The 22,566-nt window shown below is 51.1% G+C and overlaps 1 protein-coding gene across 8 annotated transcripts in view; it reads left to right on the top strand.

The window, feature by feature from the left end:
* DAAM1 (dishevelled associated activator of morphogenesis 1) overlaps positions 1–22,566 on the top strand; it is a 123,845-nt gene that overhangs the window by 64,034 nt on the left and 37,245 nt on the right. For all 8 annotated transcript variants that reach the window (XM_068947401.1, XM_068947402.1, XM_068947400.1 and 5 more), the window contains 3 exons: positions 797–886; positions 18,769–18,840; positions 21,371–21,465. In XM_068947401.1, the coding sequence (XP_068803502.1) occupies positions 797–886; positions 18,769–18,840; positions 21,371–21,465 (257 nt within the window). The remainder of the gene's footprint in view (positions 1–796; positions 887–18,768; positions 18,841–21,370; positions 21,466–22,566) is intronic.

The raw sequence follows: 22,566 nt of genomic DNA, 5'->3' as shown, positions 1-22,566 counted from the left end.
TCCACCAAGGCTTCTAGTGGAGCAGCGGACTGAGATTTAGGAAGTACAAGCTCAGGTTTTAATTCTGCTGTAGGCTTCTTGCGCGAGCTTGGGCAAGTCTCTTGGTCCTGTTTTACTTGTAAAATGAGTCTGAGAGACAACAGGGATCTCGCCTTGCGTCTTTGGTCCGAGATTTGGGGTCAGAGCTGATTCACGCTGCGGTAGGTGCAGCTCTGGCAGCAGCGGATGCGCATTCGTGGCCGGGGGATTTCGATGACAAAAGTGTCGGTGATGGAAATGGCCTGGATTACTCAGGGTCCTCGGTGATGAAGCAGTTATTCAGGGTAGTGAAAAAGAAAGGTCCTAACTGAATTGTTCTTCCCTTTACTTATCTTAGATGTGATATATCATCTGGAGTTCTTAACTCTCTGCATAAAGTTATCTTTCCGGCAGCTGTAATGTATGGGGAGCTTGGCTTCATGGGTGTCCTTTCTAAAATACTTGCCTTTTTTAAATGTAATTAAGGCGTTCTCTGGGAGGAACTATGCAGAAGGGTTTGCAGCCCGTTTGCTCCTGGCAGCCAGCTGTAGCGCAAGAGTCAGAGAGAGGTCAGTAATAACAGGATGATAATTAGTGTTATTGACCCGGACAAATCAATAGCCATAGGGCGAGAGGTGATGCTTTGTGACCGTCACCTCGCTGTGTTGGGGCCCCACATTGATTTATATCACTTATCGGAGGGGGGGCGGGTGTTTGCCTGCTCGATTGCTGTTTTCTGTACTCATGGTGCATGTTTTCTTTTTTTTCCCCTCCTCAGGATGAACTTGACCTCACAGACAAGCACAGAGAAGCTATGTTTGCACTGCCAGCAGAGAAGAAATGGCAGATCTACTGCAGCAAGAAAAAAGTAAGAGATCTCTCTGTGTTGGTTTCACAGGCCGTGGGTTTGCCTTGCCTGTTCCTTCCAGATTGAGGGGAGGAAAGAAATAGGACAGGAATGACTTTCTGTTGGGCTTATCAAATGATACGTGGGACTTCAAAGGAAATTCACTGATTCCCTGGAGCGCAGGAGGTCATGGGGAAAGGAGGGAGATCAAAAAGATCTCCCTGCCCACCCTGCATCTTTAGAATCACTTTTACAAAACTCAGATCCATTCCTGTTGACCCCCTTGGTTTTAAGTTGTAAGAGACATCTGCGTCGAGCTCTCAGGGTTTCCCTGTTCCTGCGGACGCCCTTGGTCAGCAAGGTCCGTGCTTTTCCCAAGGCCTGTGCCGCGCTGGAGCATTGCGGTCGCAGCCGGCTTCCAGCAGGCAGCGATGCCTCCGCACCACTGTCGGCCATAGGCGTTTCCATTGCATTACGCACGCTCCGTGCGCAGCTGGTCCTCTCCTTGCCCGGCCTCACTGGTGTGAGCAGGGCCACATGGAGATCTGTCACTCTACCAAACCTCTGGGAGTGGTTCAGGGCCCTGGTCCAGGTCCTCCGCAAGGGCAGGCTCCCTTGAAAGAGCTTTTGTGTTTCGTGACAAGAGCTCGCAGGCTTGAACCCGAAGCTGAGGTTAGCGTTACAAAAGCCTGGGGCTCCTCCGGTTGCAGTTCCGAGGGGCTGCGTAGTCCCATGGTTAATGGTGGTTTACACCAATTCCTTCGGGAGAGATGGAACAATCCATTTCTGCACTGGGCTTCGTCCAGCTCTGTATTAGTTAGTGATTGAGTGAAACCAGAGGTTTAACGTTGCTTCCAGACTTCTGTTGCAGTTGCTGTTTTGCTTCAGTGCGCGTTGTTATCTGCATGAGCAACGCTGCTTGCTCTCCAGCAGTTTCCTGGGGCAGTGAGTTCCACGGCCTAATTACAGGCTGTGCGAAAGCATTTCTCTCGGTTGGGTTTCCAATTTGCTGTTTTTAAATATAATTGAGTATCCTTTTTGTTCTCCTGCTGCAGTCTACTTTTCTCTGAGAATGACATAAAAGAAAAAAATGGTTGATGAAGATGTGCTGTCTGTGACACTGCCAGCAGGAACGTCTCCCATAGTGTGGCAATGCAAAGGTTGCAGAGGGTGAGCTAGGAGAGCATGATTCAAGCAAGATTGAACCTATACTGTGGGCTGGGCTGCTTTTAGGATGACATGGTATCACCCTTATGGTGCTGAAGGGTGTCAAAGTTCATGGATGTGATTGAAATTACACTGATAAAAGACTAAGGTTGATGTGTGACACTCATTTGCTTGTAAAGCTATTGACCTGTATTCTCTGGAACAAGTGAACTGCTGTGTGATGTTGCCATTATTGGCTGTGTTTCTCAAGCTGGAAAAACACATGGGCACCTTCCAAAAACTGTATGTGGATGCAGAGGTACCCTTATGTCTGAGCGCAGTTGCGTCTTATTTAGAAAGAGAGTGAGAATTGAGATACATTTGTATTTCTGCTGGTAGATAAAAGTCCGGGTGACCGATATCCCAAAGTCTGTGTGGCCTCTGGATGGATTTGTCATGGTGGTCATCAGTGTTGGTGCTGGCTCTCGCTGTCTCGTAGCCAGTTCGTCTGGGAAGGAGGAATCTGACTGTTCAGTGATCATGCAGAGGACAGTGCCATCAGCTGAATGCACTTCTCTCAAACAACCCAAGCTGTTGCTTTTCACTGCACAGAGCAGCCTGCTAAAATTTTACAGTCAGCTAAGAGTGGTTGAAGCTCCTGTTTCCGTTTCTCCCCGGCAGCCTCCTCAGGTCACTTGATTTTGCTCCTGGGGGCGTGCAACTTAACCAGCACGCGAACTCGCTCCTAACGCTGACCTATGAGCGCGCATGATGGTGGACTGCTCCTCTCGCTTCCCAGTCCTGTCCCCAGGCACCTCCGATGTGCTTGGGTTCTCAGTGCTTGCTTGTTAAGGTGCCGTTGAGGTCAAATCTTGGGCTGAGCTGAGCCCCGGGAGCGCTGGATTCATCGCCGAGGGTTTGCAAGCCCTTCCTCTCTCCCCTCCCTCGGTTTCAGCAGAGGACCTCGGCCAGAGCGGCCGCCAGAACAGCAACGCTGGGTGCGGGAGAGGCATCGCCTCCCACTGCAGCTCGAGGGAGACCCCTTCCTCAGCCCTTTACGTAACAGCTTCACTATCCTTTGTCCTGAAATCGAAGCTCAGACCTTCTTATCTCCAAGTGCAGGTTGCTAGTGGAGTTGAGAACAAGACCTGTATTTAGGTAGTGTTTGCCAACCCCTAATAGCTTTTTTTTTCAGTAGAGTGAAGATTTTTCCCCCTCGTATGTTTGCCAAAGAGTCCGTACCCTGGGGAGTTGCAGAACTGCTTTTAACCCACTGCGAACTGTGCTGGGATTCATTTTCCTTCCCATGCTGGGCAATACAGAGGTCCTGCAGGAACTACTGCACTGAGGGAAGAGGAGGAAAAGTGCTAAACCTGGCAAGCAGATGGAAGCAAGCCAAGGTGTGGGAGGGCTGGGGAGCACCCGAAGCTGAAGCTTGGAGCTACTTCTTGGTCCCTGGGGAGAAATGCCCAGGATTCTCCAATTCACTGCTGTGGCCTAAAACCTTGCAATCTTGGCTGCAGAAGTTGGCTCCAAAATGCTCGTGGTTGCCTGGCCCTGCTCAAAGTGAATTCACTTTGTTATTAATCCCTGTTTTCTTCTGCTGTAGCAATGGCACCAGATTTTCCAGCCTTGTTTTAGGCCGAGAGCAGGCTTACCTTGCTCATGTAGGATTAAATTTTAAGCCTCTCATAAATACCCCTGAAATCCATGTATTATTGTTATCCTGAGGCCTGGCATGCCCGAGATTTGAACTGGAGGGGAGAAGAGACGTTAACAAATGAGAGATACTGTTCTTAATCAACAAGAAAATGGGCAGAAGATGCTGGTTCGTCACTGCCTCTAGCATAAGTGTAGCCATACTCCAGCGTGTGTGGATAAGCAGAGACAATAGAGACTCAAATCAAGCAGAGCCATGTAGTTATTATTGTGCATGGAGATTATGTGCTATCTACTCTTTTGGAGTAGAGTTTAGATCAGACCAGAGTTCCCGCTTTTCTCTGTTTCAGGACTTATTCGCACTCATACAGGCACTACAACTCTTTTTAAAAAATTGAGCTGATTTTTGATGTTTTTAAAGGAAGGAGCTGCGGAAGCCCCCTGCTCCTCTTACATGTCGTTCTCCGAAGTATTTGGGTCATGCACCCCTCCAAGTCTGAATCCTGGGTACTGCTTTCCTACCCTGCGGTCCTCGTTACTCTGGTGTCTTTCAGCCTCTCCTGCCCTGCTTGTGAAACCGTCTCAGCAAGCTACAGAGCTTTTGCCCTGCTGTTTGCTTTGAAGGACCTTTGCTGATAGCAGTTTTGTCCTGCTTTTCAGCTAAAATTGAGTGAAACTGTATCAACAGATGCTTTAGCAGGTAGCGTATCTAGGAAACCAGAAGTCATGTGCATTGGAAAACCCTTCTCTGCATGGGCAGGTTCTAGGCAGTCATGTTCCCACGTGATGAACAGGGTTTAAGAACTGGCACACAGTAGAAACATTTGAGGCTATCAGCGGCTTACAGGAAATCTTGCTTGTGTACCTCTTTGTTTTAATGAGTACAGACCACCCATAGTATAGCCTGTAACGTTTGGCACCAAAGTGAGGGGTTGGGCTTCTCCAGCTGAGAGTAATTGCTGGGTTTTGGCAATGGCAGTAGAGCTGGAGATAAGGTTGGGGGTCCTATCTCACTGCCTCGGCCACAGCCTGGTAGCTGTGGTTGCGTGGTGTGATTCAAGAAGTTCAGGATGCACCAGAATGCTTTGGCCTGTCTGCGTTTAATAGCAAGTCGTTGTCTGAAATGTATATGAGCTCTTAACACCTAGTTTAGCCTGCTGGGTCCCCAGGGGGTTGTAGAAGGCTGACATCAGTTTTAGGTAGTTGTGTGGCTTGCCAACGGTCCCAAAATTGTCCCCTGAGCAGTTCTTGCTCTTTCCCCTGCTGCCAATTTTGGCTCTTTTTGGAAACAAGCTGTTAGAGCAGGACTACTTCAGTCTGACTTGGGGTCAGAACGTCCCAATTTGGGGCATTCCCAGTGCTTAGCTTTCTCCTGTCTTCCCCTTTGCCTCTTGTCTTGCTGGCTGCAGCGTTCCCAGGTGCTCCCAGTAGCAGTCGGAGAGACCAGTGGGCACGAGCCTCCAGCAAGAGCGGTGAGAAGCAGGACCGCGGCACGGCTCTGCACACACACTCACTGCCTAGCCTTCTTCCGGGGATTTCCCTGAAAACCAGCTTTACCAGGCTCCAGGATATGTAATGCTGTTGCCACAGCATGCACAGCCAGGGAATCCTGTGCCGGATAGGGGTGGGTTTTTTAGCATTCCCAGATTTGCAGCTATTCTAACAGATTTGTTCGTTCTCAGTGTCCCTCCATGAATTCTTCAAATTAAACACCCTAAATGCAGTTTCACCACCCTGCTGGGAGCACTTCTGGGCGCTCTCCTCCCACCCCATTTCCTTGGTTGTACTGAGGAGCAGTTTCCTCCTTAGTCAACCGTCATCACCCAGGATTTCCAGGCCTTGGGATCCCTTCTCTGGGCTCAAGCAGAGACTACCCTGTCCCTTTGCTCTTCTGAGGTTTGGGGTGTCTTCATCAAAGGCAAAGGTGCGCGAAGCAGAAAACATCTGAATGTCTTTTTAAACCCTGTTGCAGCTGACAGCAGAGCATGTTGGAGCCCTGAGGAGGCTGGCGTGTCTGGCAGGGTGGGAACACGCTCACCGGGACCTGGAGTGAACAGCAGTTGCCTTCTTTTAGGAGACCAGCAAGGCTGCAGTCCAGGACCTAATGCCAACATTTTTTCTGCACTCTCATTCTATGAAACCTTTGTCTCCTTCCTCTTAAAGAGAGGGGGAGAATTAGTCCTAGGAGCAGCCTGCTTTTTCCCATTTAAAAAAACTTGTCAGGTTTTGGAAGGGATTATGTGGCACATCTGTCTGTGAGAGAAGAGACTGGACATAATGTTGCAGGAGGTCCTGCCAAGCGTTGGCAGGAGCTGGCATCGATGCCCTTGCTTTAGGAGGAGATGCCTGTTCTTGTGGTCCTCCCACATCAGCTGCTGCATGTCGTGTCTGGCACTTCCTCTTCACCATTGGCATTGCCAGCCTTTCTTGAGTCTACTTTACAGAGTGCATCCCAACTGTTATATGTTTTACTATATATATTTTCATGTGAGGCAAGATTTGCTAAAAGATTACCAAAATGAGTCATTGTTGTGCTGAGCTGTCCTGGCAAGGGACCAGGTTCTCAGCCAGACCTGGCAGCACCTGGCCTCCGTCATACTTGTCAAGAGGAAATAACATAAAACCAGCTATTTTCAAAAGACATTTCCTTTTGTGGAAGGCATTGCTTTGCCCTGCAGCCCTGTGTCCTCGTTTCTTTACCCTGTGAGAGCCTGCTTTTATCCTGGCCCACAGAAATGGCATTGCAACTAGAAATGCTGTGTAACCGCTAGGGGATGTTTTCCGTCCCAAATGGCAGCACAGAGTTTGTCATCCTCGACTCTCCATCCGTGGAGGTTCTCAAGACCCAGCTGGACAAAGCCCTGAGCCAAGATGGTGGGATCTCAGAGCTGACCCTGCTTGGAGCAGGATGGAGACCTCCTGTGCTCCCTTCCCACCTCAATTATCCTGTGATGCTGAGGGGGCCAGACAGATCAAACGCATCTTGTGATGGAGGCTTGCACATCTGTAGACAGGGACCCAAGTGGGAACTGAAGTCCGCATTAAATACAGCAGCTGTGCAGCACTCTGATCAGGGGAGAGAATTAAAGATTATTGGAGAGACCTTCTTTGAAGTTGTCAGCCCCCTCTCTGGCTGTAATAAAATAAGGAAATGAGAAGGATGATGACTTGTTTTATACCTCATCCAAAAGTACTTTATTCTCTGCTGGTCCCGCTCTTCAGGAAAGGATATTACCGTGAAGTGCAGGGAGGAAGCAGGAGGATTCCTGATTTAAAGTTTCTTTGGCTGGGAGGTCAGGCTGGAGGGAATGGGCTTACTTCCATGGAAAAGAGGGTGACTCAGGATGGCCTTTCTCAAGCAGAGTCCAAGTTCCAAAGTGAATTAATAAATAACATGCTACGCTTATTCAGCAGCACCTCTTAATTGCAGAAGGTTTGGCTCTTGCCAGCTGACATACGTAACTTCAAGTTTTACAAGGAACTCCCTGGATAATTTTTACGATCCTCAAAATATAGGTGGATATAGCGGTATTCGGGCAGAAGCTCATCATAAATAACCCTGTGGAATGGATCGGTAGCTAAAATCAGCTTCAGCAAATACAGAGTCTGGTTCTCCCCCCCCCCCCACCACCCCTTTTTATTAAGCTGAGCTCTCTGCTCACATAGAACAGCTGTAAAATCAGAGCAGAAGTGGTACAGGGATGAAAAACGACCTGCGGAGATGACAGATGATGTTGCATTCTTTAAGATCACGCTGAAAACCAGTTAGCCTAGCTAATGCTGGGTGCATACGTCTTTTCTGTATTATATCCTGGTGCAAGCAAAACTTAGCTTTACATCTAAAATTTTCTCAGGCATAGGACAGAAAATCAGGGCTTCTTTGTATTATGAGAAGGTAGCAGTGGTGTGTTTGCAGGGAGAAAGGAGGAAAAAAAAATGTGATAAATAGGGAAGTGAGTGATGATTCTCAAATGATATTATTTTTCCCAGCCAGATGGCCTCTTTCCTGTCTAACTGTGCCTTCCACCCTCTCTCTCTAGAGATCTGTGCTTTCCAGCTCCCTGCTCCGCTTGTACCTTTGTCCTGTGGCTCATTCATGGGGCTTGTGTTGATATCTATTATTTCCTTCACTTTAAAACTTTTTTTTTTTTTTTTGCTGCACTACCAGAACTAAGAGCAAAAACTGACAAGGATGACGTACAAGGGGGAGAGGAAAAAATAGTCTGGCAGTTTGCCCTTTCCAGTCATCTGGGTTGAATGAGAAGTGTTTCATGGCCTGTTTGCATCCAGAATATACCTGCAGTTGTTGCAACAGCAGGTTGAAATATCATGTCAGATGTAATTTTCTCTGGCTGACGTTTTTACTCTTCTCACTGAATAGGAAAGAGAACAGGCTGTTTATATGGCTGGGGGTATTTTTCAATAGGAAATGTTTACAGTTTTTATCTTTAAAGGTAATTCCTTTTTTACTTCCAATCACAACACACTTTTGTTTCAGTGAGGTTTTTCTCAGGCTCCAGCCAAAAAATGCATCTGTTCGCAATCTTTTTGGATTTTAAACTGGAGCTTTTTAAACAATGAACCATCTGACTATGAAAGGCATCTGGTCATGCTGTAGTTACTTATTGTTAGCATAATTTTTAAACCCTGGGAAAAGTGTAAGAGTGCATGTGTGTATTTGTAGAGGAGAGGGTGTAGGAAGTGTGAGCATAAGGAAAAAATGGACTAGCCTGTGCTGTAATGGGATGGTCTGGACCCTGAGATATCAACTGAGGGAGAATCCTATTAAATTACAGCTCTTCTCAGCAGCTGTAGTGCTAGCAGGATCGCTTCGCAAGGGTTTGGCAGAGTGTGGGGAAATGTCATTAGCTGCATTATTTATTTTTTGGTTCTATGGATACCTCTGCAAGCCGAGTGGCTGGAGGAAGGGAGATATCTCAAGTGGCTACGGTGGGCCAAAACCTCTGCCGGCGTTAACCTGGCAAAAACTCATCCGTGTCCGTGGAGCTGTGCTGGTTTTCAGCCTCCTGCGGAGGTTGTCGTGTCATGCTCTGTGTCATTCATGTTGGGGCTGCAAGTCCGAACCCTGCAAAGCTGCCAGTTTTAAAAATCGTCCGTGCTGCTGTCTGCTGCTTTTTTTAACCTTAGAAACAACATCCAGCTTGATTATCCCTGAAAGCCTGGGGGCGGGGAAGGTGGGAGAAAATAGAGCTCTTTGGGAGCTTTGAGTTTGCCGAAAGGCAGTGGATAGGAGCTCAGTGGCAAATAAGTGAAGATGACTTTGAACTGTTTAATCCCATCAGTTTGCTTGCATATGTGTGTTTGGGGGCATCTCTCACCATTGGCCCTTTGAGCTGCAGGGCAACCTTGGAGGATAATTCACCTTGGTTGCTGCCAAGCTTTGGGATATCGTTGTAAAGGAGCGCAAGGGTAGGTACATCCTGGTTTGTTTTCTATTTTTGCAGCAGAAGTGCAGTTTCTAGAAGAAAGGGGATTTAATGGTGTTATGTGTAGCTCTCGCGTGGTTCCCTGTGGAGAAGGAAGGCTGGCCTGATTATCCCAGACACCCCAGCAGGTGCTGATGTCTGTCTGGTTCCTGCCTCCTCTTGAGATAGTTTCTTTTTAAACCTTTGTTATAACTCTCTTGCTTTGGGTTTGAAGTTCTCCTGGTCCAAATCAGCTTTGCAGGTTGTCCCAAGAGGGAGGTAAATCATCAAAGTTAAAGAGTTCTGGCGTTGTCGCTTAATGGCTCTCACGTGTTTGCTTGGAGTTGGCTATTGCAAGCTAGTCTTTTCTTTCTGGCCTTCTGACTTGGTTTCGCCCTGCAAAGGAGACCTCTATGGATTTAACCCAGTGCATTCAGACATCCAGTGTTTGGGTAACCAGGCCAACCATACTCCAGGGTGCAATTATCCCAAAGCAACTCCAGATCCATCACCGCCACCACGGGCTGCAGACTCTGCGCTTGCGAGAAGGAGGTCGTTGGATCAGATGGAGACATCATCTGAAAGCAATGCTCTGTGTCACGTTGGGGCTGCGTGTCTGAAAAGCATTGCCAGAAGTTTGATTTGGAAGCAAAGTGGCTGTAACAAAACACAGAGGAACTTAACGGACGTCTTTCTCCCCGCCATGGTGGGGGCTTGCTGGGAGTAGGAGGGTGTATTGCTCCCTAAGGCTATGTTTTTGGTGATTAGTGGGGCTGGGGCTCATGTAGATGAACTGTTGCTAGTTCAGGTGTGAATACCTTAACTGTACTCAAACTCTGCTGAGATTGGCCTGCAAATTGCTTTTGTATGGCTGCTAGCTGAGCTGGCATCTCTTCTGTGCCTCTATCCCATGTCCTGAGTAGGCTCCCTGGGAAGAGCTGGGGGAGAGAGCACCCAGAAGAGGAACAGTTCTGGCAGCGTGAACCGGAATCACCTAAATTAAGTGGTGGGTGACGCTGGAGATGCGTAGGCAAGAGGGCTGTGGAAGTGTTAAGTTTGTCACCAAGTCACGGCAGCGCTAGGTAGCTTAATATCTCCCCGAGAGGAGCCCGGCGATACGCAGCGGGAAGACTACACAGCTCTTCTGCAGGGACTTGCTGGAGAACTGTCGTTCTCTTCCGTTGACTGCGGGGGAATCGGAGTTTATTAGGATACTGGAGTGTGGATCAGAGGAGATGTGAAGAAAGTACCGGGTGATGATGGGCATAAAGTGCAAGATCACGGCTGGATTGCTCGAGCAGAAGCGATAGCTCCAATTTGTGTTTGCTGTGCTATGTAGCCCGCTACCAAAGCAGGGTGTGCCTGCCGCAGCTGGCAGATCGGTGACCTCTGCTTGGAAAAGCTGGTGTTAATGAGGCATCTTGACTCGGTGCCGCTTTCCCCGAGGCACCCAAAGCCGACGGAAGGGACTAAGCTTGTTAATGAGGCTTATGCCGCTGTAGCACTTCCCCGTGACCTTAGCAGTGGTGTGAAACCGCCAGACTGCAGTATCCATCAATGCTGCACGCAAAGCGAGCGGGCAGCTGGAGGACAAGGGCTGGGAGAGGGGGGAAAGAGGGCACAGTGGCGCCGGGGGGCTCGCCTGGATCGGAGCTGGTTCGATTTTAATTTTTGCCGGGTCACTGGAAGCAAAAAGTGGGTGTGGAGGGAGCGGGTGGGAAATGAAGGGGGTGAAGGGGAAGAGAAAGAACAGTGTTGGGTGTTTCCTAATTTTTGCAAAAAAGCCTGTGTGTGTCAGTTCATCCGGGCAGCTTCCCGGAACGCAGAGAGTGATTTTGATGCAAATGCTACAAAATGAAAAGGGATATCGGTCTTTGCAGTGTATAATTACAGTAATCCACTGCTAGTGACTGCCTCTAAAATAGTAGCTCATAGTAAGCCGCAGCATGACATCGGGCTGTCAGTCTTGGATTCAGATCAGCCCTCACTTCTGTGTTTTTTAAGAAAAGACCAGACAAAGCAAAGACCTAAATCGTCATTTGCTCTTTGCTGATGAAGTTAGGGGCGCTCTGCTAATCTCCTTGCTCCGTCCCGCTTAGGAAGCGCGCGTGGAAAACTCAGCCCAGCTAGTTTACTTTGGGAAAAAGATCTGGGGAAGGAGCGAGTGGTGGGGAGCAGGGAAAGCTCCGGCGCGGCCAGCTGGGCATGTTTATGCAGTCGTCTCGCCATTATATCCTCGGCGCTCGGGGAAGCCGGCGCACAACCTGCCCATTGAGAGCACACAATGGACCGAGTCGCTGGCAAAGTCGCGCTGTTCCCCCAAACTTCCTCTCTCCCTCCATCTGCTCTCCGCACGGGCACGGACAATTAGCACCAGTGTGATTCATGTCGCCTATTTTTTCCCTTACATTAATCAACTCGGCAGAAAAGGATCCTATTGTAGGGCCGGGGTGGGGAAGGAACGGGCAAACAACCCTCCCTCCAGCAGCTCCTGCTGCAAATTCGAGGCTTGACTGGGGAGCCTGGTGACGGGCTCGTGCTGGTGGCACGTCTAGAGGCTTTCCCCAAAGGCTTTGGGCTTGCCCAGCATCTCCTTGCTCAGCAAGACGGTAGCGATAGTCTTCCCAAGTGCCGCGCAGCCGGAGTGGGGGCTTCGCTCGCTGAAGGCAGACTGGGAAACGTGTGCCGCAGAAACCCAGCCGGGGTGCTGGGAAAACTTCCTCCCCGCTCTCCCGTTAACTCGCACTTTCAAAGGCCTGATGCACGGAGAGGTTCCTCCCTCATCCTGGTTGGGAGCAGCGACTTATGAGTCACTTCCCTCCAGGCTCTTCTCTTTGTTATGGGGTTTCTGTATTGCTACCAAATACACTGAAGGACGCTTATCGGTGTGCTGTAGACCATTAGCCTCAATAATTACTGCTAAGCAATGACCTACAGTGAGGTCGAGGAAGCCGGTGCCCTGATCTTTGGCTGCTTTATTGTGCCTCCCTCCCTTACATGGGAAGTTGCTTTCCAGTGAGTCTGCCCGGCCCCGCTCATGTGAATTAATGAGGTTGTGCCGCACTTAATTGAGACCGCTCTTTAAATTGGGGGTTTGAGGGAGGAAATGCAAGAGCCCGAGGGAGCTGAGCAAAGGGAAATATTTATAATTCAGCATGTTAATTATAAATGAGCAGTTTAGCCAATTTTGTTGTTCAGCCTCCCCCCCTGCCTGCCTCCGGAGACCTTTTTTGCTCCACTGCTTCCTTTCAGGCCTAAACAAACAGCAGTTCCCTCTCTCCCGGCAACACCGCACCTCGCGCCGGGATGCAGGTGTTTGTGTCCGTGTGTCTGCACCGGAAGGCACTGCGACACGGGGCAGACGCTGCCCGGGCGGGAGCCGAGCCCCAGGTGCAGCAGGGCGAGCTGTCCCAGCTGTAGTGACCACCCTGCCCGACTTCATTTCCACCTCATTTCTCACCAGCCCACTGTAGGTCTTGGGTCAGCAACCGGTGGCAGGGGAGGGTTGCAGGAGGCGTTCACTGCTGGTCGTAGCCGCTCACCTCTTGGTGCTGAGTCCCACGGTGGGAAGCAGCTGGGGGTTCTCATCACCCTTCCCGGGGCTTAGTATCACTGCTGGAAGCCTTGGCTGGAGAAGGACGCTCCCTCTGAGAGGTGGTTATGATGCCGGGGTGGAGGGAAGACCTCCAGTGACGTCTCCAGGAGGCAAGGAGAGCCTCTCCGGGCACTCTCCCGAGGTTGCATGGCAGGAGGAGGCTGGATGTTCCCAGCCCCTGATAAATGCACTTGTTTAATATCTTCCCATTTCCTCCGCTGATGCTGGCAGATGGGAGATGAGGGTCAAGTGGAGGGTAGCGGCTTGCTGCCCTTGGGCAGCAGAGGGACCCTGTTAACGTGGAACGGGCACGGGAGAGGTGGAAGGGGCCCGGGACAACGGGACTGTGGCAAGAGGAATGGGTGACATGCGCAGGGCAGCCTCTAATAGGGGTGGTTTCATGGCACTCACAAAATCTTTGTCCGTAGCCTTTGTAGGGTTTGTCTGGTGCTTTTCCATGCTGGAAAACTGCGTTGTGGCCGAGCCTAGGACCGCTCAGACAGGATGGGTTGGCAGATGTGCACTGGCACCCCTGGGGGCTTGCAATTTCCACTTCCTCCCTTCCTTCTTTTTCTTTGCCTTTGCCATAAGTACGTGCTACCTCGTGTTTATGGTGCATATGTACGGTATGCTGTATCTGGTTATATGTACCAGCGGAGGGGTGCGCTCACACTCACCCTGAGCATCTGGTAGCAGCTGTGTCAGGGCTGCTAAGCTGGGTGGGATTTCGGTGTGCCGCAGTCTGGCAGTCACACTCTTACATGAGGTTTTACTTCTCTTTTTGAATAGAAAGTTAAATTGCTTTTGCACATGTTAATGAGTTTGAACGTCCTGCTGAACTGCCTGGACACTTGGCATTGAGGACTCTGTCATTTGGGGCATATGCAAGGAGCTGTGCGTCTCTGCCAGCTATCGCAGGTGTCACCCAGCACGACGGGTAGGTGGCACACAAGAGGAGTGGCACAGGGCAGCACAGAGAAACTGCCCTTGAGTGCAGGAAAAGAAAATGCAAGCAACGCTCTGCAAAATTAGCCTGCTGTCCAATGCTCGTCCAGCACGGTGTCTTAGCTGTGCTCAGCTGTGCACAGTTCACCCGGGTCCTGCTCCCGGCAGGATCGGCTCTTGGTGACGCTTATGATCCTACCTGGGCTCAACTGAAGACTCTAGAAGAACAGCTGCAGAAATGATTTGTGTTTCCTGGGATAACAAATAGTTTGCAAAATATTATGATTCACGTTTCCTAGCCTTTTTAGGAGTAAGCAGAAAGGCATGCCTTCAGCTCTGTGAGCGGTTGCTATATAATTTGTGCCTTTCCATTAGACTCATAAATATAAATTACACCCCTGGTTTTTGAGCAGTGGCTCGTCAGCCCCCAAACACTTTTTCTGCGACTCTGAGCAGCTGCAGAGTGCAAGGCAGGATTACAACGTCTTTCCGACAACCTGAATGTCTTTCTGCAGGCTGCATGTGAGAGCGGACACGCTTGTTACCAGGATTACTGCTGGCATAGCAGGTGTTTCTTTGCAAAATCCTGTGGTGGGAAGCTCCAGACGACCATACGGCTAGCCACAAAAAGCACGCTGGCTCCGTGGGACTGCAAGGTGTTTTCTTAGCGGTCGGGCAGTGATTTCGTTTCATAGCAGGCCGTGCCTTTTCCTTGGTAGGTTCAGTTCTTGCTGGAAATGCTGCATTCTTGGGAAAGGGTAAGAAAGCCATCTAGCAGTTTGCAGAACTGCCCGTTGCGTTTTTGTGCCGCGTGAAGCAGCCTCTGTAGGGCTGTTCCCCTCGCTGGGGCCGCTGAGCCGACTGTAAATGCCCCTGCTGCTCGGTGGGTCGGTGTCAGGCTCCCGTTTGGCCAGAGCCGAGGTCGGGACATGTTTTTGCGCGGTCATTAGACGTCTGAGTGGCCTGGCCGGAGACGATGGCCAACAACCGAAGCGCCGAGTGCTGGCGGTGAACTGTACCGGGGAGCATCCCCGTTGCAGCCAGCGAGTAGGGCTGCTCGCGGGGCTGAAGGCAGCTGGCGAAGAGGGTGCGCGCGGTGCTGCCGGCGACGGTGGCGATCGGAGGCTGCGGGGCCTGCGGCTCGCAGGACGTGGGTGCTGGCAGCCGCTCTCCGCGCAGCAGCACGGCTTTTCCCAGCGCCCCGTGGCAAGGAGCGATGCTCCCGGGCTCCCCCGAAAGGTGTTAGGTTTCCCCAACTGTTGCGGAAACCTCTGCTTTCCTGCAGAGATCATTTCAGGCAGCCAGACCAGATTTTGGCAGATGACTGTCTTAGCTGTGTAGTCACAAACGTGGCCAAAAATGTAGCGGGGATTGGCAGCCTGAAGGACCAGGGGATTATTTGGAGATGATTACTTCATTGAGTCTGTTTGCCAAGGCCGGCTGTCTCCCACAAGAGGTCTTGGGTCTCCACCTCTGCCCCTCTATCTTCTTGCCTTCACTCGAGGCGAGCTTTTGGAAGAGGGAAAAGCGGAGAGCAGCCAGCGCAACCTATTTTTCCTGCCTGGGAAAAATGTCAGAGGCAACATGGTAGTTGGACCAGGACTCCAGAGACCTGCGTCCCTGGGTGAATAGCCCTCCCTGCGGACTTGCAAGTGCTTTCGGTGCCCCTTGACACCCCCCACTCCACCTGTGGTGCCTCCATCCCTTGTAATTTGCTTGCGCCACGCAAGCAGAAAATAGGTCCTCGTTGCCATCGCTGCTCTGCAAAACCATGTCTGAAGCTGTGCTCTGCATACCTCTCTCTCCCCTTCAAACGCGGGGCTGCAAACCCAGCTGGCAGATGAGCGTTTCTCCTTTCTTAAGCATCATTTGGACGATGTGAGGCCGGTTCTCGCTTCCACAAAGATGGGCAGGAGGCTGCGCTGTGCTGGTCTAACGCTGGTCTCTGCAGACCGAGGCTGTTTTCTCTCCCTAGGAGTCAATAGCGGTGAGCTGCGGTGACTGGCGACACGTGTTTTGGGGTATTTCTGGGCTTTCGTAGCCAGGATAAACTTATTGGTAGAGCATGAATATTAACGGCTCTCCCAGCTGTACAGAGGCAGGCGGTGGGACCTCCTTGAGGTTTATTAGGTTTGGCACTAGCATGGGTAGGACAGATTTTTTTGTTGTTGTTCTAACGTTTCAGAAAAATTCTCATGCTCTATTTATTCCCGTTTGGGTAAAAAAATGTCGAGGGAAGGTGAATCAAGTGTTTCATTCAAAACTTTGGTTCTTGGTGGGAGGAGGAAGGGAGAAGAGCCCAAACTAATAAAGCAGAGGGCAGGGAGGTCTAAATACAGTGTTCTTGCTCAGGAAAGTTATTTCATTTGCTTTAAACTTGACCAGATTTACGGAAGATAAAAGGAAACAAGAGGCTTGCGGATGTGTGTCTATCAGTGGGCAGCCTTTCCGAGGGAAGAATTTCCTTACTGCCAGCATGTGCAACCAGCACGAAGAGCTCTCCTGGCGCGATCTAGTTACCGCCAGGCCAGATCACATCCGCCAGGAAGAGCGGAAAGCGGCTCTGCGTGGCCGGAGATAGCTACGAGGATGGATAGATAGCTTATCTTGGCCCGTTGCATGTTCAGGAGATGCCTGACGGGGCACCGGCTCCCTTGCTCCTCGTGAACTTCCCTTCTCCCCATCCATCCCAGAGCCACACATAAGGAAGGATTGGGTCCGTGGGGGAGGGCTGTGCTGCTCGTGGGGAGATGGTGTAGGCGTCCAGTTCAGCACTGCGTGGTAGAAGCAACGCTAGCCAAGGGCTTTGTGCGTGATCAGAGCCAAATTACACCCCCCCCCCCCCAAAAAAAAAAACAGGCAGAAAAAAACCCAGAGTGAGTTCTGGGATGCTCTGTGAGGCATAGCCTGAAGGAGGTTTCCATTGCTGTGAGAGGGAGAATGGCATTTGGTCGTTTATGATCAGCTGCTCTTAAAAGGTTTGTGCACATCGATGAGAGGAAAATGCATTTACTGTTATCACTGGCTCTGTTTTCTCTTCTCTGCAAGCTGCAGACAAACATTTCCCATTTGCGCCTCTTGAGCGGCAATGAATGTTTTGGACCCTACTCATTTGAATTGCTCAAATCAGCTGGACTACTGGTAGTTGTGCATACACACAGATGTGGGAGCAGAAGAGTAGGTTGCCTGTCTCCTGCCTTTGCAGGCTTTTGCAAAGTAGAATAACATCTCCAGGTCCACCTTAAAGCTTAGGGAGGTGTTGCTTCTAGTGGTTCAAGTTGAACCAGAACTGTTTTCTATCTGCCAGCCCCAGTGGTGGCTGGGAGGGCTGAGGGAGGTTGGCATCTCTGCTCTACACCCTGATGGCCCTCTGTATCTAACGATACAGAGCTCAGCCTTTTTTGCTTGGAGGTGGTGATGATCTCGTTCTAAGTAAAGTCTGCAATCCCAGCTGCCCTCATGCTGCTGATTTTCCTAGTTTCGTGGGATCGGTGTCTGGGAAGATAAGTGTCTGGGAAGTGGCAAGCACTCTCCTGTCCCGGGGCTACGGGGAATCAGGGCAATGCTGTGCAGCAAATTGTGCTGTGAATTTTGAAGCTGGTTAATGAAAGAGGATGAGTGATTCCTACAAAAAACTTGTTGCCTCTTCAGCTGCCCCCAGGCCACAAGCTTCTGGCCAGCAGAGTCAAATCTGTCTATACTGTCACCATGTGGGCCTAGATGCCTGCTCCAGAAAATCGTGGTGCAGCCTGGGTCCTGTGGAAAGCCTCCCTCCAAATAAATGTTGCTATTCAATGCCTGTAACTTGTGTAAAATCAGCTGATTCTCCAGCCCAGACCTTTGAGTTGACATTTCTGATGTGAATCCATTTTCTCTCTTGGGCATAAATAGCTCAGCCAGAGAGGGAAAATGCAGTGGGGGAGAAGGATTGATCTCGAAGCATAGAAATGGGTTTGAATTTGAGAGTGAATAAGTTAGCTGTATTCCCCCAAGATCTGCCCACTTGCTCTACGCCGTCCCTGGGGACATGCAGCATTACTTATCCAAGCAGGGCTCAGTCTGGGAGCCCAGCCCCAAGCGAGGGTGTCCTGGGGGCAGCACCTCGTCTGCTGAAACTGTAGCCAGGGCTTGGAGGGAATAGCCGCACCCTCTCCATTTCCAGGACAGAGAGACCTTTCTTCCTTTGAGGAATATCCTTGTTCATGTCCTTAGAGGAAAGGCACAGTGAGCTTTCAGCCGTAGGTTGAGTTTTTCTCTAATAGAGGTAACAAGGAGGTTGTGCAAGGACAGTGTTTCCAAATGTGTTTGCAGCTCTTGCATCCTTCCTCATGCATTTCCCGTGCCAGGCACCGACAGGAGCTTACTCTTTTCTCAAGGTCCTCAAATGTCTTTTGGTCATGTCCTCCAAGAAAGTGGTAGAACCTGAAACTCCTCGTGGGTCCCACCAGCAGCAGAGTATTGCAGACCTGGGATGACCAAATGAGGCTCGGCATCATTTGGTCCCACCGGTCATGAGCCCAAAGGGAGACAACCCTTAACAGGGGATATTACCATCTGCATAGTCCTTCCTACTAACCATAATATTAATGAAAATTACAGAGGATTTGTCTGTTGTGTCTAGAGGCTTTCTTAGGATGTTAGCAAGTCACGGACCTGCTCCAGGAGTAGAGCTTAGTTCATGTCACATGACATTTATTCAGTCTTCATTGCTTGTAACAGACCTTTTTTTCCCCCAAATCACATTCTTCAGGGCTATGCAGCCAAATGCTTAAGGCCACTGCAGAGTCAATACCAGAAAAATCCGTATGTAAAATATCATCAGTGTTGTTTCTCCAAAACTGATAAAAGGCTGATGCAGAGTAGTTGGGACAGAGTTTAGCTGCAAGCAGGTGGTAGAACAGATATTGTATGCCAAATATATTAGTTCAATAAACCAGACAGTGTTCCCATATCTGGAGCGGCTGCTGGTGAGCTCAGGATGTAGAAAATCGAGCTTATATTGGTATAAATGCAACAGCAAGTGGGGTCTTCCTAGGTGGTTGGTTGTGAACGGCAAGGGACGTTAATGCTATTTCTTCTAATCCGTTTTCTTTGTTTTGCTTTTTCTCCCCCCCCACCCACCACCACTCCAGGACCAGGAAGAAAATAAAGGAGCCACCAGCTGGCCAGAGTTTTATATCGATCAGCTGAATTCAATGGCTGCTGTAAGTATTTCCAGCACGGCTCGGCGCTCGTGACAACCGTCACCGGCGGCAAGGCGGTTAGGATAGCTCTGTGATGCAGCAAGCGGCTCCCGAGCTCCTGCTGGAGCACACCTCTTCCTCCCTCCTCTCCTTTCCGCAGACCCTGTCCCTCGTGTGTGCGTGTGCGTGTGCTCTCTCTAAGGGACGTGATTAACGCTCACTGAGCAACGCTGTAGCCGCAGCGGCGTGCCTTTCAGTCCCTGCAGTCTGCAGACCTGCGAACGGTTTGCGGGCGCTGGAGGTGCCCGCAGCGCTTTGCGGTTTGGCCCAGCAAGCCGTTGAGTCAAGCGGGGTGAAACGCCGGGAGAGGGGATGCCTCTTGTTAGGCCGGCCGATGCAGCTGGGAAAAGGAGAAAAAAAACGCTTGAAGGCACGTGGGCCTCCCCCCGAGCTGCGAGCCTAATGGCAAAGAGGGGTTTGGGGGTCTAAAGCCACCCGGCTGCTGTTTAGGGAAGGCGTTAGGTGCCGAGCGCCTGCGGTCGCTTTGCAGCGGATGGCCCTCGTGCTTTTTCAGTAGCTCTTGTCGCAGTGCGAGGTGGATCCCTGCGCGGCCATGGCAGATAAGCGACTTTTTGCGCTGTCCCTTCTTCAAGGACTCCGACGAGAACACGTGGAGACCCTGCTGCTTCGGTTTAGTAGGTGCTTTTCAAGCTATGGGTTGCTTGGCTTTTTTTGAAGCCGGACATCTCCCCGCTTCGCCTTGCTCTCTCTCTCTGCCAGTGTCAGAGGGGTTTTTTGTTTTTTCAAGAGCGCTTGCATCTCCTCGACCCCAGATGCCGCCGCACGTGAGACAAGCGCCTGGACTATCCCGAAGGACCCACCTGACCGCGTGGTCCCCGGAGAACCCTCTCTGGTCCCTCTCTGCCCACCGGGGCGCTTCCAGCCGGGTTGGTCCGACCTGGAGCGGCGTTTTGGCCGCGCGGTCCGTAGGAGCTGTGGCGGGGTCCGGGACAGCCGTAGGCGGTGGTGGGGACGGGAAGGTAGGACGCGTGGGATGGAGGAGATGGGGAGCGGGAGCTCCTGCCCTGCGAAGCCGGCGCTGCCTCCGGCCGGCCACGGGCTGCCGGGACGGAGGAAGCCGAGAGCTCGGGGCAGAGCCTGTGATCAAAGCTTGGCGAGAGCACCTGGAGGTCGGCTTCGATCTGCCGGCTAGCTGCCCTCGGGGCGTCAGCGGGGTTCGCCCCTGCCACCTCCGGACGGCACCACGGCCGTCGGGCGCCGCGAGAAGCAGCCGGGGCGCTGCTGCAGCCCCCTCCAGCCCTGGGAACGTCCTCTGACCGCGCACGGGGACTTTTAGCGCTCCTAAGAGCTCCCCTGTCTCTGAGGAACCTGCGCGGGGAGGCAGGGCTTCAGCCAGGCTGTGTCTATCTATCTACCGCTTCTTTTTGGGTAGTTTTGTTTGCTGGAGCGTTGTGGGTTATGGGGGATATGCCAGGATTTACATGCTGGCCCCCGCCAGCTCTGCTGTTTCTGTCCTGCTTTCCCTCCCGTTTCGCTGAGCCCGGTGGTTGTGGGGAGGATAGTCGTGAGCATCCTCCATCGCAGGCTTCTCTGGATGAGCCGCAGATCGGCGGTCTGGGCTGACTCCGTTCCTGCCTGTGGGGCGTTAACTCTGGAACCTATCAATCATTCCCGGGACGGTGCTAAGTCGGTCCCCTCGAGGCGGTGCTCCAGCCGTCGCGTTTGTCCCAGTGCAGCGGAGCCACTGCCGGCGGTCAGGGCTCGCGGAGGCGGCGGAGTCTGGGTCGCCTGTTCCTGGAGTCCCAGGGAGAAGAGAGCGAGCCGTATCCCGTCCCCGCTGGTGAACCCCTGCCCCTTCCATCGCCTGTTTTGTCATGCAAGCCGCCGGCGTCGCCGCCGCGCAGCGCGCCCCGCGAGCCCGCCAGCGCAAAGCCCTGCGTGGCAGGCTCACGGCACGGGGCTCTGCTGGCTCAGCTTTCCGCCTGGCGAGCGGAGCTCTCGCTCCCGGGGTGCGACACAAGCGTTCCCTGCTGGGTTGGTACTGCACGGTTATTTCGCATACTCATCGTTTCGGGGGCCGCTGTAACTGCGGTAGGAGACTGCCTGTTCAGTCCTGCCCGGTGCACATGGGCGGGTGAGTTCTCTGTGTGCCTTCACCCCTGCTGTCACCGGTTCAGGCGGTCTGCTTGCAGACTGCGGGATATTGGGTGGTTTCCCTTCGTGCCCCGTCCTGCGATTTGAGTAAGGATCTCAGCTTTCACTTTCGAAGAGTTGGTTTAAGGTCCCAGTTGCTGAGGGAAGCTCAAAATCCCCATTCCTGCGTCACGCAGCAAATAAAATAGCGTTTTTCTTTCGGTTTCCCATAACCTGTTTTTTTGCCTCATCGCCATCCCAAACAGCGGTGGGACCTGCTGAATGAAGGAAGTCTTTGGTTCCCGGTAGCGAACCCAGCGTTGCCTTTGCTCTCCCGTCTGTGCATTTGCTTTGCGGGGAAACCTTGTCTCTCTAATTGGCCTTTCTCCCTTTGCAGAGGAAATCGTTGATTGCTTTGGAGAAAGAAGACGAGGAGGAGAGAAATAAAACAATAGAAAGTTTGAAGACTGCACTGAGGACGAAACCAATGAGGCAATTGTCTTCCCTTTCCTTGCTTTATTGCTGTTGCCATGGCCTTCGATTTGTGCTCTCTGACAAAGGGGTTTTTAAAATAGAAAAATGAAGGAGGCCTGCCGAGGATGAGGAGGGAGCTTGGGAGGCAAGGACCCTGAAAGGGCACCCACTGCTTTGATTCAGCTGTTGACTCTTCTTGGTTTCTTTCCTTTTCCTTTGTCTTTTTCCTCATCAGCAGCTTCACATCTGTTCAGGGGAATCGGGCAACTTTTTTTTTTCTCAAATTCACTTTTGTTATAATTGGAACAAAATGTGAAAATTCCTTCCACATTGAATTTTTCCAAAAAAAATCAATCTTTGTTGGTCAACCAAACCCTTTGTTTTGACTTCTTTTGCATTTTTAATGGAATAAAATCATATGAATCTTCAGGCTTTTATGAAATGCAAAAAGTATTGCTAGGAGGTTTTGATGGGGAAGAGAAAGAAAGGCTGGGACTCTTCCCAAATGCCTTTATTTTTTTCCTAGCGTTTCTTTGGAGTCTGCATGTGTGCACCCGCAAAACCTTTGCGATGTTGCAGGTTGACGTTTTCTGCATGACCTGTTCTGGTTATGGGAGAAGCAGCCGGCGTTTGCAGATGAAACCATTTCTCTTTTGTGGTGATTCTGGCAGTGGCACTTTGTAAGAAATTCCCAGGGCCAAGGGTGAGCCGACGCCTTGGGCCCGTTGCTACCTTTGGAGCAGGGGTAGTACCCAGCCGCGGTGGTAGTTTGCAGTAAAACTTTCCAAAATCCTGACATGGTTTGGGAGTCTCTGTCTCCCTGGAAGTCAGTGAGATGCAGGCGCTATAGAAAATGTTACCTATTGGACCTGCTTTTGCTCCTAAGGAAATAAACATCACATTTATTATTCGCTTTGGCTGGAATAAGAGCACGCTTAGAAGTACAGAAATCAGCTTTTACTGAGACTGCAGTTACCCCTTCTGTTGCTATGCACCAGCCCTGGTTGTTGTAAATTAAAATCATCCCGGTGTTGGGATATTCTTGGCTCATTGGCTTTCGGAGCCAGTGCCTTTTGCTAAAAGAGAGTACGCCCAGCTTGAATGGTGTCAGGCAGGGAG

Source organism: Struthio camelus, chromosome 5, assembly GCF_040807025.1.
Source record: "Struthio camelus isolate bStrCam1 chromosome 5, bStrCam1.hap1, whole genome shotgun sequence".
NCBI lineage: Eukaryota > Metazoa > Chordata > Aves > Struthioniformes > Struthionidae > Struthio > Struthio camelus.
This window is presented reverse-complemented; position numbering and strand designations above follow the sequence as displayed.